This window comes from Cariama cristata, unplaced genomic scaffold, assembly GCF_000690535.1.
Source record: "Cariama cristata isolate BGI_N322 unplaced genomic scaffold, ASM69053v1 scaffold6398, whole genome shotgun sequence".
NCBI lineage: Eukaryota > Metazoa > Chordata > Aves > Cariamiformes > Cariamidae > Cariama > Cariama cristata.
The window spans coordinates 28,492-52,442 of NW_009630606.1; the positions used below are offsets into that span (position 1 = coordinate 28,492).

General features: G+C 36.9%; 1 protein-coding gene across 1 annotated transcript in view; it reads right to left on the bottom strand.

Annotated features, from left to right (window-relative positions):
• Positions 1–9,434, bottom strand: part of LOC104165855 (neural cell adhesion molecule 2-like) — a gene marked incomplete at its 3' end in the record, with an annotated part of 29,783 nt that extends 20,349 nt beyond the window's left edge. The window contains exons 1-3 of the mRNA XM_009705612.1: positions 9,329–9,434; positions 8,316–8,522; positions 5,843–5,986 (exon numbers count right to left, since the gene is read on the bottom strand). Of these exons, the coding sequence (XP_009703914.1) occupies positions 5,843–5,986; positions 8,316–8,522; positions 9,329–9,434 (457 nt within the window). The remainder of the gene's footprint in view (positions 1–5,842; positions 5,987–8,315; positions 8,523–9,328) is intronic.
• Positions 9,435–23,951: the final 14,517 nt, after the last annotated feature.

The following is a 23,951-nucleotide window of genomic DNA, read 5'->3' on the forward strand; positions in this document are numbered from 1 at the left end:
ACCGGGGGCAGAGGGTGAGGAGCCCTCCCCTGAGGAGGAAGGAGCGGCAGAGACAGCAGGTGATGGACTGACCCCAACCCCCATTCCTTGTCCTCCTGCACCGCTGGTGGGGAGGAGGGAGAGAAAATCAGGAGTCAAGTTAAGCCCAAGAAAAAGGGAGGGGTGGAGGAAAGGTGTTTTTTAAAGATTTGGTTTGTATTTCTCATTATCCTACTCTGATTTGCTTGGTAATAAATTAAATTAACTTTTCCCCAAGTCGAGTCTGTTTTGCCCATGATGGTAATTGCTGGTTGATCTCTCCCTGTCCATATCCCAACCCACGAGCCTCCATTGTATTTTCCCTCCCCTGTCCAGCTGAGGAGGGGGAGTGTTAGAGTGGCTTTGGCGAGCACCTGGCATCCAGCCAGGGTCAACCCACCACACTCATTGAGGAGGGTAAGTGAGAGAGTGGCTGGGTGGGTGCCTGGAAGCTGGCCAAGGTCAACCCACCGTAACTAGTCAGTATTAATGGACTCTGTTGAGGAGAATTACTTCCTGCAGTTCACTGTAAGTGGTTTTTGAAGAACCTGTGTACTTGTTATTCAGCTGTCTTTCTTGTTCCCTTTGAACCAGTGTCAACCTTTCAGTATTGGAGGAGGATGAGATTTAGTAGCTCTGTCTTAACTAGCAACCAAGTGTCATTTTTCACTTTGCTTTCCTTTTTGATTCTGCTAGATTTTTAAAGCATGCTAGATTTCCTACAACACAACACTGATACTCCAAAAACAATGATATAAAACACTTGGTAGAAAAGATTTTATGTAGTTACACAGCTAAGAGTCTACTCATAGAACATATGTGCACACGTATTTACAAATAGAACAGATTTTTGTGCCATGTGAGCTCTGTTTCATTACCAAGAACTCTATCCGAAAATGAAGAGAGAAATAAAAAAAAGAAAATGTAATTATGCTTCACCTGATAGAGGTTTACAGGACATCAATGCCCTCAACACATTTATGCTAATTATGTCTAGTTTATTAAAGTCATGCTTGAACATTAATGCCATTTCACACACTACCACATACAAATCACATCATCTTTTTCTCTCCTGTCCCTACACACTTCCCAGAGCTGTGCTTCAAAATGTTTTGAAAAGGTGAGATCTAGCCCCTCTTTAAGCATTGGTAATCTTTTTTTTTTTTTCCTGTTAACTATTTAATGTGTGGGATGAACAAGAGGGACTGGAGACCACCTTTATTTCTTTAAAACACTGAAAAAATGAAGGTTCATTTAGTAACAGGAAAGAAAACCTGTAGATGTTGGCTGGAAATCTTTTAAACTTCCATTGAAGAATAATGGATACAGCAGGAGATATTATGAGTAAACTAGGTATAACAGAAGAAAAACATTTTGGGTCTTTTTCTGCCACTAACACTGTCTACATACAGACAAAATTAACACACACTGTATTATAAGGAAACTGAAAAAAAGGAATGTTGAATTGAATGCATGACTTTCTTTAGAAATCGTGGCGCTCCATCTTTTATCCTTTGGTAGGCTTGTGAGTGAATAGTTCATGTTGCTGTAAAAATGCCAGTAGGTATAAAATTATACAATTCTCAAATCAATTGTGCATAGACCAGCTGGGTCAACAAATGCACTGAAGTCTTGACAGGCAGAGGGTTAGATCTTGATGGACCCAGGTGTAATATGGAACACTCAAGAGGGTCAGAGCAGTGGAATAAACTAGTAATATAACATGATTCATAGAGACGGCGCGCACACAGATAAAGTTCACTGTCCCATGGATATCCTAATAAAAATTGTGTCCCAGTCTAAACAGATTAAAGTTGGTGGATGTGCACCTGGGCACTACACTCCCCCAGCTCATCACTCTATTTTCTAGACTCAACTCGCTCAACTTCAAATGTCTCATTTAGAAGAAGAGTCATGTCACCTTCCCCTTCAGTCAAATCAGCTGTTAAGTAGTATGGACGGCAAAAGGGATTGCCTGTGTCTTTTCAGTGCCTCATAATCAGAGCTTGAGGAGTTTTTTGGCTTGTGGTTTGCAAATTTTAATGTGTTCTAGGGTATGTACCAAGCTATGAACCATAATGTTTAACAAAAAGGTTAGGCACAGCTCTTCATTGTAGACTAGGACATAACTAAAGACATGTTGAAGAAAAAAAAAAAAAGAAAACTTTTGGCTAAAGTTGATGACCAAGACTCCTATCAAAAATGTCCCTCATACAACCAAACCAGTGATTCTTTACAGGAGGGACTGTAACTTCTTCTAGACCAAACGTAAAGACGTTAACCACCTTAAAGCTAATGCTCACCTTTGCACATCAGTTTATGCAAATGTATTTAAATGGTTTATATTAGGTCTGTGAGCAATGGCACCATTTTTTCCACTACTCTAATTAGAACTGTGTAAACTTGAAGTGGGAAACTTAGCTCTCAGAGACTACGCTACACTGAGGAAGCAGCAGAATGGGATTGCCACAGCCTACCCAGTATGATTTAGAGGGTTAGTCCGGCTCATTTAAAGTCTGTCTTATCTAGTCTTTCAGAATAAGAGAGAAATTTTTTTTATGAACCACATCAATCATATGATAACATGCAGTTCCCTAGAACTGTAACTGGATGGATGTTCAAAAAGTAAATTCTAACAGTTTTCCACAAGCTTTTATCATATACAAATTGTGGTCTTGAAAAGAATCATCTTACATACTAAAAATAGCTATGCAGGGGAAAAAATCCTACTAAAATTACGTAATTGAGAATATAAAACAATAAAATATATCAAAGCAAACAGGATACGTGAAGGATGCACTAGTCCTCAATATTTTCTATCTAGTTGTATATAAGATACAATTTTCTACATGCATTATAGTTACATACCACATCTATGCTATGTCTATAGAAAACTGCTAATCCGGTAGTGGAATTCTGACATACCTTAATGATTTGAGCAATGACAGAATAAAACATGCATATTTATACAGACAGTGGGTAATATATATGCAGTGTATTTGTATTAACAGGGGCAGCTAACCTTCTTCTAAGGTCAACTCCAACCACAAACTAACATACAAATGTCCGTACATAAAATTTCTATATTTGCTTTAAGCAATGTAGAATGAGTTGTATTTAAGGTCCTTTGAAGCCCCAGAATTGTGCGAAAACAGAACAAGTCACTTACGAGTCCAGATAAGATCTGACCAAATGAAAACAATCCTATTCACTTTTGTAGGTAGTAAAATGTCCCTGATTCCTATACAATAGAATTATGAGTCATGACAATTCAGCTCTTGATAACAATAGAGAAAACCTTAGAACATTCCCAGAAAATTATGCTTTATATATTGCCCTATTAAATCTTAAGCAACATAAGACCAGAACGACTTTTGGAGGTCATTGTTTACCTAGGTTTGTTGCATTTGTTTTTTCCTTTTATCAAAGAATGATAGACAGCCACTCCCACAATTTCTTAACTTACATCTTTGCAGAACTCAAGAGAGAATATAAATCCTAGGATGATCAAGCAACGGAGCAGATAAAATTTTGGGAACATACAGAAACTAATTCAGAATAGCGAGAGGCTATTTCACCTACAGCTGTTTCAGCTAGGCCTACTATACAGGAAAAATCTTTAAATCTTCTCTTTGTGCACAGGCCTTTCGGGAGAAGAAATCAGTCTTCTGTTCAAATGGAACATACAAATATAGATACTAGTAACTGTCAAGAATCTGCAAAACTGAAAGAGTCAAAAAGTCTGTGCTGCAAAAATCCTACTAGTTGTAACATATACAAAAGAAGAATGGTCAAGAATATAACAGAAAAGCAATGAAATTAAAGTAATTACATTATCTTATGTCTTCCTATTATGCCAGTGCTAGAATGCTTAAAATAGGTGCTGCTTTCTCATATCCCCCAAATAATCTGCAATATACAATTCAGTTTGGATATGAAGTTATTCAGTATTTTAGCTTGCTATGAACTTAACCCCAACTAGAATAATTGGTTACTTCATTTTTTAATAGGTACCATTAAAAATATGACAGACAAATTCGATATTATTTAATTTTAAATTATGCAAATAGGTTACAAGTACTGATCCTTCATTGGAGATTTTGAAGCTGGAAATGTAGTATGAAACTGAGTCTTTTTAAGAAATTTTTTTCATGCCTTATGAAATAAACATAAGACTTTGGATATAGTCTTTTTCCACCTGCTTATAAATTCATATAGACATAGCCAAAATTCACAAAGTTCACAGTGTCCTGTTTTTACATGATTTAAAACATTGCTTCCTCCCAAGCATGACTGCAATCTTATTTGGATACTACTCTAGATCAGAACATAAGGAAAGTATTCTATTTCAGTTAAAACTGGTTTCTATCATTGTACCTTTTCACATTGTAAGCACTGTGAAAGAAAATGGTTAAAAAGACAAGTTTATGCCTTGAAATTGAAAAACTCAGAATTTTCAAAATGTATGATTTTAAAAAAGAAAGGAACTGTTGCTTTATTTCCTTTGCTAATCCTACAGCAGCCAGATTGATTAGAAAAACAAATAAAATGGCAATAATAAAAAATTTTGAGAGAGATCTTTGAAGCAGTTTTATTTTTTCAAGCTCTGAGCTGCATCCTTGAAAAAGACTTTTTGCTAAATTGCCAAATCTTGTTTTGTTTTCAGAGTTCTTATTTTTTAAAATCTTCTAGGTCTCACCCACATTCACTGTTTAATTATATTTATCAAAATTTCAACGCACTTTTTCTAAGGGTAGCATCTTGCTATTTTTTTCTTAGTCTCTGTGTCTAGATGACAGAAGGGATAGGATGTACTAAATTAAAAAGAGGTTTAATCAAAACTTTCTCTCTTAATGGAGAGGAGTCTAAGACTGAGTCCAGAAATATCAAACAAGCTTTTTTTTTTCCCCAGCAACTGCTCCATATTTGTTTACGTGATTTCATAAGAGACCAAATATAACTTCTAATTTTCATTTTGATTTTGAAACAAAAATAATATTTAATTTCTAAAGAACAAGAATTTTAAGCACTACAACCTGGAGTTTTAGTACATGCAAAGATAAAGACCATGAGAAGGTGGATAAGCTGGTTCATCAACAATGTTAGTTCCATTTCCAGAAAATGTGGAAAGTCCTGTTTTCCATAAAGGCAAAGACAACTATTGACACAGCACTGAAAAAATGGTTCACAGTTTTTGAGGGGGTAAATCAAACAAATTCTATATGCCTAATTAATTGTCTCTTACAGGCTTAGAATTTGCATGGGGGAAGGTGAGATTCATCTTCACCTAACTTTATCAGTCTAGATGTTAGGGAATCTAGCCTAAGCAGATCACCTATATCCCCCCGTTGCTTGTAATTCAACGAGTAACTTGCACTCATACAAGTAAACTCTCACAAGAATGCAAATAGCCTATCCACCTGGAATTCTCTGAGCTACTGTGTCAGTGTACCAAAGCCAATACAGTGTTTGGTCAGTGTCATAGCTTTGCGTGCACAGTGAGGTTTAGCCGTGTATGTTTTAAAAATGTGTTCAACTCCTTCATACACAGCAGCCCAGGAAGAGTTCCTGCAAAGGAGCTCCCAGCAACCTTTTGGGCATTTGGAGCCTCATGGTACATCCAGACAAAATTCCTGGTTGGGAAAAAAGATACATGAAGGAAACCACTGCGTATGGATTCTCCATAGATCACAGAACCTGGTTAAATTCTACTTAAGCTGACGGGTTAATCAAAATCCTCCACTATAATGTGATAAGCCTTTTTTAAAATAATATTTTAATATTGATTAGAATGTATAACTTAAAGAGTTACCAAAATACTAACTGTCAGCAATAGTTGTGACTTCCTCATTCCGATACAACCAGCTGACAATGGGAGCAGGTGAACTAGTAACACGGCAAACAACTTCTGCGTCTTCTCCCTGCCTGAACTCTTGCGGAGATATTACGTCTCGGAAAGTGAGCTTTTCTGAAAAGTAAGAAAACAGAATATAATAAGTGTCCTCCAGTTCACTTAGCATTAAAACTATATGTGACACCAAATCAGATAAAGATGACTATTAAGCCTTCTCATTGTGATAATACAAAATTATTTCCATAATACGATTTTCCTAGATAAGACTCAAATGGTCCTGGGCACACGATTTCCACTCTGTCTGTAGACATGATTTTACAATCATGTTGCATTATATAAATAAAACAAAGATTTTCATAATCTGAGCATGTTTTATAAATGTATTTTTCATTGTTTTCAATGTTCCAGAGCCCAGTTTTGAAATTCTATTTTTTTAGAGGTTTATATATTCAGATTAATAGTCTCTTTAATCTTGTGTTTTATTCCTCATGATCTTATTATTGAATTAAAACCTCATGTTTTTATTCCATCAAAACTTCCATCAAACCCACTAAAATTATTTTGAAAAGTCTTATTAAAAAGGTGGAACTTCAGCCTCATTGACTGAAGAACATCAGATGAGTAAAACATAAAATCCTAAAAGCCAGTGGGAAACTGGATGGAAAACCTTAATAATATTAAGTCATAAAAATTTCCAGCATATTTTTGAGGAAATAGCAAGATTTTTTTAGGCCTGATGAGGCTTTTCATTTTTCAAACACCAAATAACCAAACTTGATATTTAATTTTATTAGTGGATTGAGTAAGTTCAGTATTATTAGAACTTAGTGTTAGAAGTCCAAGATGCCATTAATCCATGATCTCATACAAGATCTAACGCAGAAATCAATTGCCCGACAATTCTGGAAGAATTGCACACAGAAAAAACAAACCAACCTATGTTGTCTAGGATCAAAGACTGCCAATTATATTTCAGAGGACACTTTGGAGAGCATCAGTCAAGAGATGCAACTCCACCTCCACCTTTTTGTATTGACATGAGCACAGGCTCAAATAATCCACACAGTTCCCACAGCAGAGGGACCACACTTTTGTTATAGGCATCTCTCATGTACAAATTACAAAGTGTTTGTGTGAAATGTCTGAAGTATTCGACCATCTCTAAGTCAGAAGAAAAGCTCTCACCGACATCACTGAGCACTGAACCAGACCCTAGGAGTACAGTGTATCCTGCTTTTTCTTTACAATACATCAAAAATATGAATAATGAAACTTTTTTATGTCAGTTCCCACAAACCTTCACATTTCTTGTGTAGGTATTTGGGTTTATCTAACCTCAGATTATTAAAATTACCACATGCAAACACTTCAAAAGATTTCAACCTTGCTCAGCAGTCTGCTAATGGAGTGACTGGCAGTTTTAAGCATACAAATTAATTCCACAAATCCTTTGAACTGCCAGCTTTCAAGCCATCATGTAATCACTTGCAACTGCTATCACCATTTTAATGGCTGTTTTATCAATAGATTTTTTTTAAAAAACATATGTCTTTTGTTATCTGAGTGATCTGTACCTTTCAGAAGCAGTGCTTTATGATTCTACTCTGTATTTTCTGTCTCATTGTAATTCCTTAGTGCTCAGTCCATTCAACAAACATTTTTTTTAATGAATATTAAAAAACTATTCTCCAATGAAATTAGAGAATAACTCAGCTGAAAGGCTGCTGGCATATGTCCCACCCTTTCAAATACAAAGACTTTGCCTTACATCTTCACTGTGTACTTGTTTGATGCATTGCTTTTAGGCATTTTTGATTGATCTAAAGAATATAGTACAATGTAAAGTTATTTAACTAAATTGAAAAAAAAAAACAAACAACAAAACCTCTCAGTGAATGGAATATATTTACTTTTTAAATATACTCCTCAGTTAGTTGTTTGCAATTGAAATGGATTTTGGTTGCTTATCACATTAAGCTTCAATGCTTTATGGCAAAATTCCATTATAAGGCCAAGAATAGGAAAAGACTGACATAAAAATAACTAATTCAGTCTAAACTCTATTTTTTAAATTACATATATTGCACTTCCTGCACTTTTATTTATGCACATATTTCTAATATGTTGTAGACATATTTGTAACAAGAATTAGGTCGGCGTAAATTTTTCTCATGTTTCCTCTTTGCCATGAGCAGCATACAGTGCACCCTCATAAGACGGCGTTCTAAGATATAAAGGAAAAGTGATCTACAAAATTACAAAGTGGCTATTTATTTCATTTAAGTCTTCGTCATAGTATCTATTAACTAAACTGCAGGAGATGCAATTATTTGGAAGACAAGGTTCAGAGCCTGGGAAGATATTTTGATAGGCTTTACTTTCTCAACAGCAGTGGCTTTTAAAACATAGTCTTTCATTTGTTAATTGAAAATATTTTACTTACGATAAATTTCCAAAACAACAGTAGCTTCTTGCGTTTGTCCTTTAGCATCTATTGCTTGACATCGATATATACCAGCATCTTCTATATCTGCATTATAAATGGTTAGACGTGATCGAACACCTTCTCTCTGAACAACCACTCTTTGACTAGAAACAATCTTCTCTCCTTGTGGATTGTACCAATCTATGTTGTCAGGCTCACCAATGGCTACAAACAAAACCAAAAAACAATCCAACATTAGAAGTTCAGGTGCACATTAAGCAACACATACGCTTATACATAGACATTGTGCATTGGGACGTCAGAGAACTGCTAAATTATGAGAATTGTCAGAAAGTTTGTAGAAAGACAACCAAGGCAAAACTGTCGGCAGATATGTGATTGTTGAGACAGGATAACTAGTAGGCTCAAGGATTCAAGAAGGGAAAAAAATAAACACAGAAAGGTATAAAGTCTTAAAGGAAAGAAACAGGCTGTTGAGCAGTCACTGGATCAATAGCTGAAGTCATCAGTCAGTTGTGTTGTCAGTGTAGTCAGGCCATGTGTCATTCTCAATGGAAGACAGCAACTCAGCAACATCGGAGGATCTACATCAGGCAACTGTAAATGCAAACTATTCTCCTCCCGACTGATATCTGTCTCACCAGAAAAGACTCTTTGGGCATCTCGTTAGGTTGGAGAGGATACTAAAGCTTAGCCTAGTAGCTTAACTCCTCAGTTTAGACAAGTGAAAATATTTTCACTAAAGAAGCCTCGTAACAGATACAAACTACCTATACTGATACAGACAACTCAGACTGAGTGATTCAGAGTCTGAAATGAATAGTTTCTTGACTGAAAATATGAGGTCAGTGAAGATCTACTATTTATCAAAATTCTCACAAGTCAATGGGAATATATAAAAATATGCCCATTTAAGCTAATATTGTGAATCAATTAATTTGGTTTCAAATTAGGTAGAAGGTTCAAAATCTCACAAAAATTACATACCTACAAGTAAAATGAATACATACCTGTGCACGTGAAGAACTTGGATTCACCCACACTGAGCTCAACTTTGCTAAGTGAAATTGTAACTTGAAGTAGAGCTGAAAAATATAAAGTAGGCTGTGAATACATTTTGGTATTTATCAGTTTAAACATTATATTTTCAGGGTTTGTATTTTCTCATTCTATATTACAGAACCTGTTCAACAAATCTGAAAAGTTTCAGCTAAGCATTATACTCCATTTCAAAAATATATAGAGAGAGGTAGAAAAAACAATCAAAATAAAGCAAAGATATTACACAAAGGATAACAGCCTCACATCCTAAAACTGAGAACGAAATTAAAGAAAAAAAGAAAAAGGGGTAGAAATACACACAAATACAAAACCTAAAACTCAGTGAGAATAAGGTGACTGGGAACACTCAGCATAGACTGACCAAGGGTTATCATGCCTGATCAATGCCATTGCCTTCTAGGATAAAATGATCAATTTTGCGGACGAAGGAAGAACAGCGGTTGGGCAACTACCTGGACTTTACCAAGGCTTTTGACACTGCCTCCCACAATATTTTCATATTCAAGTGTATTGGATATAATTAGGAAGGTTTTGGTAGCGGGGGATGGTTGCAGGGGTAACTTCTGTGGGAGGGAGGTCAGGGGTTGCACTGTGACAGACACAGCCAGTTCCAGTTGGCTCCACAAAGGACCCACTGCAGGACACAGCTGAGAGAGTTGGAGGAGTTTGTGGCACCTCTTAGAAGACCAAGACAGAAGAACACGAAGGCTGGAGCAAGAGAAGGTGCCCCATGGCACAGTTGGTTACATCCCTGAAGGGACTGTGGCCCCATGCATAAGCCCATGCTAGAGCAAGTACACCCCCAAAAGGACTGTGGCCTGTGAATAACCCACAGTGGAACAGAGGAAATGAGTTCGGCAGGTGAGGCAGTGGAAGAAAAGACTGAGAAAGAAGGAATGGCAGAAAGAAACCACTATGACCTTACTTCAACCTCCTGCATCACCCACCACCTCACTGAAGGGACTGAGTGCAACCTGCATTGATGTTGATAACAAGGGGAGTGGAGACTAGGAATGGGGAAGGAGAGGTATCTGGAGCCTGGGAAAGAGGAAGAAAGGTGTTGTCCCTAAGTGTTTAAGTATTTGTCTGTTTTGTTTCCCAGTACTCAAATCAGTAATTAAACGTTTGTGTTAACGGTCGACAAAGTTAAATTCCCCCAGTAGAGTGTGCTTTGCCCACAGCAGTAATTTGCCAGTGATTTTCCTGTCTTTACCTTGACCCATGAGTTTTCTCACTCCCAGTCTTCCTATTTTCATCCCTGTCTTGCTAGGGGTGAGGGGTGTGAGCAAGGGGCTGTGTGGGTGCTTGGCCCAACCCACCACATCAAGTTAGGGTGTTACAGTCTGGGTGAGTGGACAGCTAGGTTGATAAAAAAATAGTTGGATGGTTAGGCTGAGAAGGCAGTGGCCAATGGGTCATACTCAACCTGGAGACCAGTAACAAGTCGGGTACTGTAGGGTTCTGTCCTGGGATCCGTCCTATTTAACACCTTTATCAATGACATGAAGGAGGTCATTGACCTAGAGAGACTGGAAGAATGGATCAACAGGAACACCATAATATTCAATATGGATAAATACTAAGTTCTGCACCTGGGAGGGAATAACCTGTTGGGAGTCATACAACCAGCGAGTGGAGGCTGAGGGGAGCTAGGCTTATTCAATCTGAAGAGAGAGCTGCAGGGGAACCCAGCAGCCACCTGCCCATACCTATGGGGAATTCATCAAGATGATGATTTCTTCTCTCCTATGAAGATAGGCTGAGAGAGTTGGGGTTGTTCAGCCTGGAGAAGAGAAGGCTCTGGGGAGACCTTAGAGCAGCCTGCCAGTACCTACAGGTGCCTACAAGAAAGCTGGGGAGGGACTTTATACAAGAGCACGGAGTGACAGGACAAGGGGCAATGGCTTTAAACTGGAAGAGGGAGGATTTAGATCAGACATTAGAAGAAATGCTTCCCGGTGAGGGTGGTGAGGCGCACTGGCAGAGGTTGCCCAGAGAAGCTGTGGCTGCCCCCTCCCTGGAAGTGTTGAAGGCCAGGCTGGATGGGGCTTTGAGCAACCTGGTCTGGTGGGAGGTGTCCCTGCCCATGGCAGGGGGGTTGGAACTACATGATCTTCCAACCAAACTATTGTATGATTCTAAGATGGAGCCAGGCTCTTCTCAGTGGTGCATGGCAGATAGATGAAAGACATGTTGAAATAAGAGAGATTCAGGCTGAGCATAAGGAAAAAGTTTTTCATGATGCAGGCACTCAGACAGTGGAGCAGATTGCCCAGAAAGATTATGCACTCTCGGTTCTTCCAGTTTTCAAGAGCTCACTGGGTAAAGCCTTCAACAATCTGGTCTGTCTTTGTAACTGACCCTGCTTTGAGCCGGAGGTTGGCGTGAAAACACAGTCCCTTTGACCTTGAATTATCTTATGGTCCGATGACCTACTGAACACAGCCAGTATTTTTGGTGAAGGGCTTATTTATGCAAAATAACTATGTACTCTTCAGTAACACAATTCCAGCATTATCATCATCCTAAGTAGCTGTAGCTCTTTAACATCCATTATCTTACAACATTGGACAATAAATGCTCATGAACCAATAACAAGGATAAAGTCAGTCACATTAATTTCAAGTTCTAATCAAGACAGAAAAAGTCAAACAAACAACAAAAGGACTAATTTTTTAGAGAAGAAAATAATCTAAATTTTCATTCAGTATTATACATAGTAGTGAACTGGGTTGTATCTGAAATTTAAAAAAAATTGGTTCAAGAATGTGGGGGTTTAAGTCTTGAAATATAATAATTATGGTCTATTCTGTGTATGTGGAAATATTTCACCTTTTTAAAAACTGCAACACAAACTACAGTGTATACTGAATGTCCCAATCTCATTAGATTCCTTTTGCATAATTGGTACGAAAGTCCAACAGGAGAAATATCTCCAGAGGTGGGGAGTATAACACTCCAAACTAACTTTTCGGTGTGACAAATTTTACCCATGTTAGAACTTTAAAACCTGCTAAAACCCACAATTACTGAGTCCTGTTGACAGTAAAAATTAAAGATGAGCACAGAAAAAATCATTATCTAATATTTCATACATATTAATGTGACAATTATTACAAAAGAGAAAAGTGTCATGAAATACATTTGCTATTAAGTGATGTACTTTCATGTAATCAGCCTGGATAAGCAAGAACTAGACCAGATTTGAATTTTTTGTTCAACAGTCATATCATAAGGAAAATCAAAAAAGGCAAAGAAAACTGAAAATTACCTCAGTATCAGTCTGCCAAACAAAATTTAACAGAATTGGGTATTTTCTACCAAAAAAACCCCAACCAAACAACAAACACATTTATGGTATATAACATTTTTCATGAGATGTCCTGAATTGTGGATACTGTTCCTGAGGAGATCATCACGACTGAACTTTTTTTCTTTTAATTAATATTTTATACCCTGCCCCCCATAAGAAAATAGTTAAGAAGAAAAACCACAAAAAGCACCCAAGAACACACCCTACTTCAGGCAAACATAAGTATCTGTGCGTACTCCGTTTGCAAACATCAAAACTTGCCAGTCCATAAAGACGGTCAGGAAAAGGGCACGACTGCCTAGAGGTCAGGAAGAAACTGAAGTGGACTGTACAAACGTTGACTCTAGTACCGGAGTAGGTACTAGTACAATTCTCATTGCAATCACAAGGAACACAGTGAAGGCTCCTTTAGGACTCGCGCACAGTGTTGACAGAAAGACTAATGTGCTCATTTTCACCTATGGTCTTTACATCCATGGTATCAGAAGCAAAGGACAAGCTTAAGTGTAGGAAAGGAAATGAGTTTCAACAAAGCTTCATTTTTGTTGTAATAAGCATCAAGGAGTAATAAATCATCCAGGAGGCTACTCAAATCCTCACTTCTTTATTTACCTGTCAGGGTAAGCTTCACTTTAACCTCAGGACATACAACTGCTGGTTGGAAACCAAGGTAATAATAAATGCAGAGGTTGGGGAATTTCAAGAGATTAGAGCCCGGACACTTATTTCAAATCACAGACTCACTTTTTAGGTCTTATGCCACCACTTGTCTGGTATTATATTTTTTTATAGAGTTTGTAGTCTTGTAGAGTTGCTTCAGAAATATATACGTTACCATTTCAGCAGTATTGCTTCAAGGACAATTTCATTGCTTAGTTCCAATAACTGTAATAACTGATGTTGAACTATGTAAATGCAATAGATTAAGTAATAAATGTCAGGTAGAATGTAAGGAACTGCATGATGGGACGCGAAAAGCAAACTTAGAGAATATTTTTCCTTCATCAATGAAACAGATATTTGAGACTATAACACAGTTTTGGCAAAGGGCCGAACTCCATTTAAAATTCTTAGCGTAAGTGCAATTATAAACTCTGTGGGGACATGCTAGCTACATCTCTGAAACCAAAAGGAAATCATATTTTCTACATATGGTACTTTAATATTGACAAAATAGAAAAATATAAGACCATCTGTCCACTTTTTTCCAGCCTTATCATTTTCCTTGCTCTGTTTCATGTAAATAGAAAAATACTGCTTTATACAAACTAGAATGAAAAATATTGCCCAAGTGATTAATCTAGCAATCTGCGCTTACTGGGTAGTCGGGCAAATAGTCCTGTACTAAGCTAGGAGAAGGCCCACTCATCACTTACTGAAAGTAAAACATTGCAAAAAGACAATACCTCCAGAAAGTTTTATATTACTTCCAAATTTATTTCAAGAACAACTACATAGATGCATTAGGTGATTATCAGCTCTGATTAAGATGGCATGCAACGTACACACAATTCAAGTTACTGCTGTACACTAACAGCTAATAGATTAATATAAAAGGGAGTTGTTTGTACCAGACTGGTCTGAAGGTCTTTGAACACGGGGTGAATGCCTATTTTATCAAGTCAGCAAAGATGTTAAAAAAATTCAAGTCAGCAGAGGCTATGTCTAGCTATGTTAAACCAAGCCATGAAATGGATAGTATATTCTTGATAGAACTGACAAAATACTGCCTCTTCCCGTGTTACCAAGGATATTACCTAACAAGCAATAATAAAAAAAAAAAGGCAAGATCTAGAAGGTCTCTTCAGGTAGAACACTGTGGAGTTTAATGCTCCTGTAGTATAGCTGTTCTGGGAAAAAGTGAAGTCAGTCAGGGCTTCCCTCAGTCTTCAGCACATGTGCGATTTTATAGGGAAAAAAAAAAGCACTATTAGCACTAGGTGATACAACCAATCCCTTCCCTTTTGGTCATTATAAAAGAATTATTATCAGCTGTACTACACTAAGAGGATTCTGTTGAATTATTCCTTAATGGGTTTAAAAATCACTTAGGAAGATAAGTAAGAATAGTAGTAAGAGGTCTGTTTGTTCTGTTAAATATGGAGACAGATGACTGCATAAGACCTAATATTTAGTAGACTAATTGATTTCAGTCCCATTTGCAGCAGTATCCTTCACATTTCAGAACTAGCATCACAAATCTGTCATTGTCATAGCTCTGTCTACACAGATGATCACCTAACGCAACAGAAGTGAGGTATCATCAATGAGAGCTTAGAAAAAGTGTAATGGTAAGTCACTTGCATATGTACTTCTATTGTCATTTAGTAATATATTAAAACACATTAAATGTGCATACTATACAAATTTAAAATACATGTGTGTAAGATGTATAAGACACTAAAAAGGAAAATAAGACAATATTTGAATAAAATCTGAGAAATATCGGCTCTGCTCCAACTAGTAACTGCGTCCAACAACTCCTTCATAATTCCATTTCTTAAAAAACACACCCAAAGACTCCAAAAACCTGAAAAGCTTCCTGTTGTTTCTATTGAAAAGTATGACACCAGGCAGATACCCAAACCCCAAACATGCCAGATTCAGCCCCAGTTTCCACAATGTAAATTTGGTATGATGTAGTTGAACCGTTTTACGCTACATCAATAGATCTGAACGCATTTTAGAATTTGCTTTTGAGCAATCAGACAGCACCCTGCTATGGAGGGATCTTTCTAAATCTGTTGGGCTGCAACCCCACTGAAAGGGAGAGGGGAACGTGAAGGCAGTAAAAAGGAAAGGACACAGCTATGAAGACAAAAGAAGGCGTAGCTTGGGATCAGCTCAGAACTCAGGAGAGGAGGGACAGCTACAGAAGCTAATTTGGATGGCTTTGGCAGTGGCTTCTAAGAAACACAAGTGGACTGCAAGCTATGGCTGAGAGGACTGGATTCCTTCTGAAGGTCCTAATTCTATTTAGCGTAAATTCTCTGACCATAGTCATACCCTAGGCTATTGGTATGCCTTGACTTCATGTAGTAAAGTAAACTTACTTGGGTGATGTGGTTTTGCTTTCAGTAAATGATTATACTAGTGTTTAATATTTAATACGCTTAGAAAACTTGGGTTCATTATTCTTGAGCATGAAGAAATTAGTATGTTTTTAATTGGTATCAAATCCAATCCCAGAACAATCATTCACCCAGTTAATCTTTTTTTCACTTTATTATGCAGGCTTTTGAGAATATTCTGTTTAAATCCACCAATTCCCAGACAAAAGTGAATGGGCTTTGAATGAAAGTACACTAACACAATCTTTGCAGAAATGGATTCTCTCTATAAATTTCTAATATTTTCTAGCTTTAATATACTTTGAAACACCAAAAAGGGTGCTTTGTTTCATTTTTAAATACTATACTTTACATCTATTTGGACTCCTAAGTTGAAATGAGGAAACAGAAATTATTAAATGTACACTGAACTTGTTAAGTATCAGACAGTTCAAGGGCATTTTATTTTAGAGAAAATGCTTTTTTAGGTTCTTTTTTAAATCTCAAGCACTTAACTTATTTCAACTACTAATTCATCAAAGTCAGAAATTCAAAAACATTATACAATCCATAAACTTACAGTTCTGTAAAAGAAAGTCTTATTTGAGCTGTTTCCATGAGAAATCAATCAGGATCCATACACCTCTGTATGAATTTCATTAAAACAACAGTACAGATTAGAGCTGAACTGAAGTCTGTTAAGCTGTTTGCACTCCAGAGATGGAATCACCAAATGGAAATAATGTTCAGAGATACCTTAAGTCACCTGAGGTACTATTTTTCTTCATATAGACAACAAAGAAGACTCCAACACTGTAGACATCTTCCCTTTGAAGACGGGCTGGCATGCAGTTAGATGTTATGCAAAAGATGACCATTAAAGTTAATGAGATCATCACTAAGATTATCATCATTCAACAGCAAACCCACAACAAAATGCTAGAAAAAACAGGATTTTACTACATATTGTCACATTTCTTTTATACCTAAGTAAACTGTCTATGGGGAAGGAATCCTATCATCTGCATACCCATTCAAAAGGAGATGATGTTCTTGTTGAGTATGCAAAGTCTGTGAGACTTTGTTTAAAAACACCTAATACATTTGTAATCCTTTGGGAATAAAATAATGCTAAAGAATAATTTCTTTCCTCTCTGTGTGTGAACTTACAGTGAAAATTTAATCTAAATAGCCTATTCAAATGTAAGTCACTTAACATTGTATAATTTAAACGTATTTTTAGATTTTTTTTCTCAATTTGTTTTAGCAGTTTAACAAACTACATGAAGTTTTCTATTCAGACAGTATTCTAACATCCTGTAAGTATTATAACATAATATTCTTTTTCTTTTTTCTTATGAATAAAGATATATTAACTGGCCTAATGATAGCATGTCTTAAATTCAATAGCCTTGAATGCTTGCCTGCAATTTGTTTTGTAGAAATATCTGAAAGACAAACTACTTCTGCAAAGCCAATGAACAAAAATTTAAACTCTATGGAGGCTGGTTATTTTTCAACTTTTTAGCGGGCAGGCTACTATCAAATTATAAAGCATCACTTCTCCAGGGTATGACAGTACTGAGACATGCTACTTACATTTTTAATTGCTTGACATCAGGCTTCACGATTAATTAAGTAGTTCAGTATGACTGAACTTTCCATTTTATCACATGAGCATTCATTTGGATTTGTCAGTAGGAAACACAGTCCTGATATAAAGTTCTATGGTTTTATTTGAATCATTATGGATTCCTTGTTGAATTTCTGTCTCATAGAATACAGAGTGGTTTATTTTTAGGTAGACAAAACAGTCTTTGTGGCACCATGAATCCATTTCCTACATCTGTTGAAGTGTCATTTTCCCTGATGAGAAGAGCTAGAAGTCACACGAAGTTCAAACCGCCTTCTGGGGCTTACCAGATGTTAGAGGGGTGAAAAGTATGATGCAAGAGAATCGACATGATCCAGTTTCATGCAACAATGGCACAAATACTGAAGCATAGTCAGAAAATCCTCTGTTAAATATTCTTTTCGATGACACTTGCAACAGAAACAGTAAAATAGATAAGCTATTAATATCTGAGTAGAGACAGTCTACAACTATAAAACAGGACATTGCTTAAACAAAGTCTGCTTGTTACAAGTTACTCACTACTGCCTCCTCCAAACTCAAGCAAACTAGAGTTTAGAAATAAACATATAAATATAAACATTGTGATTTTCATTGAGATTTCCAGGTAGGTTGATATTGGGAGCTCAGCGCTCTCAAAACTTAAGAGATGGGATAATGATGTAAATATTTAAATATAGATTTACAACCCCAACCTTATTCAGATATTTTATTAAATATTTAACCATTATTTAATCCATATGTACATTTTCTAATCATGGTTTAGCAGCTTATCACACGAAATCAAGATTAAAAGATATCCAAATTTAAAAAAAAAATAAAAATCAATATATCTAATTTTATTCACTTTAAGTCTGTTTTTGGCAAGAAAGATCTTCTGTAAGTGAAAGGCATGAATTTTGGGAGACTTTAGCTACAAAATAGGTTCTGTCAGGCATGACATGATGTAGATATTTAATTCTATTTAAGTTATTCTAGCTGAATTCAGTATAGCTCCTTATTACAAATGGAAAGAACAGAATTCTGCTTAACAGAATATTAAGCTATTTTAACTGTCAAGAAAGATACTGCGGAATCTTTATCATATAGTGATCTCATATATAAGTAGATAGGTATGTGGGGAAAAATAATATAGAATATGATGTTTATACTTATCAAGGCTTAACACCACCTGAACAAAATCTTCTCAATCTGAAAATGTTTTTCTTTCTGTTTATTGCTGCCAAGAAGAAAGTATTTTGAGTGCCTATGAATTTTAAGAAACATGCTTGCTAAACTGAATATTACATAGTGGATTCTTCACTTCATAATTTCTTCTACATCTAAGGTAGAATCTTCTAAAAAACAGAAGTACCTCAATAAAGATAAATCTCTTTTCCCAATTAACAAGTGATAGGATGAGAGGAAATGGCCTCCAGTTGTGCCAGGGGAGGTTTAGATTGGATATTAGGAAGAATTTCTTCCCCAAAAGGGTTGTCAGGCACTGGACCAGGCTGCCCAGGGAAATGATGGAGTCACTATCCCTGGGGTTATTTAGAAGACGTGTAGACGTGGTGTGTAGGGACACAGTTTAGGGGTGGACTTGGCAGTGCTACGTTTACGGTTGGACTTGATGATCTTAAAGGTCTTTTCCAACCTAAACGATTCTATGGGGTTTTTTTGAATATAATCTAAAATGGATGTAATAAAATTTGCAAAACTTAAAAGCTTGTAGGCAAAGAGAATGATACAAGCTGACTACAGAACCTTAAAAAAAATGCACTGCCCTTAATAAACAGATGGTACAGCCAGTAGTATTTAGTTGAATAGGAGTATTTTGAAATTTAATAATTTAAAATGTATTTTAATATATAACCTCCCTCACTGTTATGCATCATTGGTACAGGCCTTCACAAGAAGCAGTTCATAAACTATATCATAGGGATATAGTATCTGTATCACAGATGTGCTGCAACTTGAAGACATCTCTCATGTACAGGGAGAGGCTGAGAGAGCTGGGACTGTTCAGCCTGGAGTAGAGAAGGCTCAGGGGAGGATCTCATCCATCTGTATAAATACCTGGTGGGGGGAGTAAAGGAGAGAGCGCCAGACTCTTCTCAGTGATGCCCAGGGACAGGACAGTGGCAGCACACAAACTCAAATAAAGGAAAATCTGGTTAAACATAAGAAAACACTTTTTTTTTCCTGTGAAGGTAGTCAAACACCGGAATCAGTTGCCCAGAGAGGTTGCTGATTCTCCATCCTTGGAGATACTAAAAACCTGACTGGACATAGCCCTGAGCAACCTGCTCTGGCTGACCCTGCTCTGAGCAGAGGACTGGAACCGGTGATCTCCAGAAACGCCTTCCTGCCTCAGCCAGTCTGTGTGAGTACGTGTGATTTTTGTAACATAAAAATCTACCTTGCTTTCCCCCTGCTCCACAGAGCAGTCTTATTATAGAAGAGTAAATCAGACACAATACAGAAAAAAAACCCACACACATAAGGGTGACATTTATCCAAAAGTGTAAACTTTATCTTAAAGCCACAAACCTTAGAAATGTTGCTGAAAAGCAACACTCATACTATAAAAGTGTCTCGTATTTCCTCATTACATTTAATTTTGGTTTTGCTGAGGTAGGAACTTTTGAAAACTACATTTCTCCAGTGTTGCTTCATCGTCAGCACAAGTTTGATAACATGTCAAGACAGAAACTGAACATAGACATCCTAACTGAAGAGTAGATTCATATCACCTTCAGAACAGCAGCAGAAAACATGATACCTGGACCAGGAGTTAGAAAAAAAAAAAAAGCCAAATCACTACCAAATTCTTTCTTCAAAATCAGCTAATAGCCCAAGCGGTCCTTCAGATGGCAGAGCGGTACTGGATTGAGCCAGCATTCTTCCTAAATACACGGCCTTTATAATCTGAACACAAACATGTTTCTCAAACTTCAGGCCAAAAGTTGCGTGCAATGTTTTTCTTGAATGCCAAACACATCAACTCTTCAAATGATCATACAACCAATTCCACATCACTAATCTATCAAAAAGAGGAAAAGAAAAGAAAAAAATACTGGAAGCATCTTTCCATATCAACAGGCACAGCACTGGAAAGGTTCTGAGTCCAGCAGACCCTACAAGATCATTTCAAAATTCTATCCTAAGGCCTGGACATTTCAAGATACCAGGTAACCAATCAACGTTCCTCTAATGAGTGGTAGAAAATGTTACGAAGAATGGATTCCTCCACGTCTCATAGTAGGAGCCAAGAGTCTGCCCATTCTTAAACAATACACAAGCCATCCTCACAACAATGTCTGCTTCAAGCACATTCTACAGAGAAGTCATATAATGTTTGTTTCTAATGTGAAGTATGCATTACAAGATTTCTCTAAAAATAAAATATTGTTGCTAAAAGACAGTACTCTAACAAAGACAGGGCAAGAAATCAGATCATGTAATTATGGAATCAACGTATCTTGACTGATTTAAAAACAAGAGATCTTTGCAACAAAAGGCACAATCAATCCCTTCCCCTCAATTCTAACCAGAAAAATGCTGAAATTACCCTTTGAGTTCAGAAGTGTAGGGATGGATTCACGGACTCTGGCGCGGGTAAAACCAAAGACCTTTATTGTTTACAAGTTTGTGCTTATATAGATTCACTAGCTGTCCACGTGCCCTAGTTTGTTCATGGATTGGTTAACCCCTGCTGCCAACGCGCTGCGGCTAAGCTTTTAATTGGTGCTGTTAATCAAGACACGCATCTTCTAGTTTGGGTCTCACAGTTGTGCTTCAAAACATTTTTATCTTCAGCTCCCTTTCTGCGCTTGCTTCACTACTTGCTTTCTCAGACTATTTCCTTCAAGGCTATGTTGTTCAAGGTCGCTCGCAACACTCCCTGTGAATCCCACACAAAAGTTATTAGGCGAGATTAACAAACAAGTAGATGGCCAGATACAGCAATCACTGCAATTGCATCCAATTTGCCTTTTGGCAACTCTTGCTAAAAATACAGTAGTGTCTATAAAATGTACCAGTAGGCAGTAAATAAGTTAAAACAGAACAATATGTAAACTAAAGTCAGCAACAGAAAGAGCAGTATTTAGTTAATTACATCTTGACTAAAAGACACTGACTAATCAATGTATCTGTAGCTGAACAGAGAGTATTTTAACACTGATTCCAAGAATCTCTAAAAAACCAGCTACATTGGCTTTTCACAAGAAAAAAAAAGACAACCTGCGAGAAAGGCAACACATCCAAAAATTACCTGTTTCAGAGAAAGGACTGATCTACTAAAAACATTGTGTGCCTCAAAAATCAGTTACAGTCTCTGTCAGGAGTTCTCTTTAATACAGGTATAAGCAGTTCATTCCCATTTCTTGGAACTGTGTAATGAAATCAGAGTATCAACCTCACCTACACAAAACCCAACATTTTTAATTGTTAGAGTTGACAAAGATATTGTGGAAATGTGACCCAAGGATGTCTGTTTGACATCACAAGAAAATTAATTAATAGCTCAAAGAGAAATTAGTTGCCCCATTCACAGTCTATTTCTGAAATCTGCTGTCCTGCTGAGGACAGGTGTCATCAGGGCATGGAGAAATGGCTACAGGGACTTGCTGCTGCCAGGCATATAGATCTAGGCAGCGTCTGAACTCAGATTTAAGTGCTTGCAGCCCTTCTTTTGGCACTAGTCACTTTGCCTGCATGTTCCTTATAAAAGACAGGTGTTTCCTACCTTCTACTCCAAATTGGCTGAAATTTGAATTTATGGAGTCATCACTTCACCCAGTACAGTTTACTTGGATCAATGTTTTTTATTTTCTCTTCCTTCCATCAAGTCCTTCAAAAACTTGCACCCTCATTTTGAAATGCAAGAGTCCACAATCCAGTACTCATTTTCCATTCTTACTAATGTATCCAAGACTTGAAAATATTACAAACTGGGACTGATCCTAAGAACAGAAATAGTATCTGCATCGGCCACTAAGCTTCCTTATGCTAAGAAAATTCTGCTTAGAAGGAAAGGTTTGGAAGCAGAGGATGGAGAATTAGCCATTTTGATACATGCTTTCTCTAATATTGCTTTACTTTCTGCTTCTGGAATTTACAAGAAAAGTAATTAAAAAATGTTGTAGTGCATAACTTAGAGTACTATAGACAATCTTATTCAGAATGACCTTGATATATAATTATTTGTATATTTTGTCTTTCATCGAAACTTTTAAAAAATATTACTATGTTTCAATGGCAGACAAACCTAGAATTATAAAGACACATGCAACAATAATTTAATGTTATCCTATTTGTAAACTATAAATAATGAAGTCAGCGGTGAGTTTGATACTATCATACTCACTATTGAAAACACATCTAAATTAAAATAAAACAACTCTATATTACCTGAACAATGCTAAAAGGTGACAGCATTTAAATGATGATTCTTCTACTTAGTAATCAACTCAAGATATTAAACTTTCAATAAAAATTAAAATATTTTAGAAAAATATTCCATCAAAGTCGTACCCTGAATGGCTAAATCCTGCAGAAACACAAAATTGGATCTAACAAATGTCTATCCAAAAAAAGGCTTAGAAACCACTGTTACAGAAGTGTGACCACTGGAGATAGCACACCTGCTGTGTGCAGTCTCTATCACAGTCCTTCACAAAGACGATACACTCTTATGCACAGAACCTCCATAATGCTGAATGCTCCCAATCCACTTTTAACAAACAGCTTATCATTACATGAAGTGCATTTAATTTCTCTAAGATCTTGTCTTGCTACCTCAGTAGATAGATCAATACATTAATAGGATAGGTCTATTAAAGTATATGAAAGAAAGAATTCAATTACCTTACAGGTAACTATTTTTATTCAGCATAAAAGTGGTCATCTACATAAACTCCTGGGTTAAATCTGGGATGTTTAATTGAGCTGTGAAATTTGATTTTTTTCTTTGTATCTCTGAAAAACTGAAATAAAAATCATAGAATTATTTATGTTGGAGGCGACCTCCACAGGTTATCTTATCCAACCTCTGGCTCACAGCAAGGCTTCCTTCCAAACTTAGTTACCTTGGTCAAATAAGAAAATTTCTCTTTCATGTCTACGATAGTTTAGAATCTTACCTTAGAAGCTAAAATGAAGAGAGATAAAATTTTAAAGATTTAAAATCTTTCCCCCTTTATGTCAATTCATTTCATAGAATCATTTAGGTTGGAAAGGACCTTTAAGATCATTGAGTCAAATCATTAACCTAGCATGGCCAAGTCCACCCCTAAACACATCTACACGTCTTTTAAATACCTCCAGCGATGGGGACTCCACCACTTCCCTGGGCAGCCTGGTCCAGTGCCTGACAACCCTTGTGGTGAAGAAATCCTTCCTAAAATCCAATCTAAACCTCCGCTGGTGCAACCTGAGGCTGTTTCCTCTTGTCCTGTCACTGGTTACTTGGGAGAAGAGACCGACCCCCACCTGGCTACCCCCTCCTTTCAGGTCGTTGTAGAGAGCGATCAGGTCTCCCCTCAGCCTCCTCTTCTCCAGACTAAACACCCCCAGCTCCCTCAGCCGCT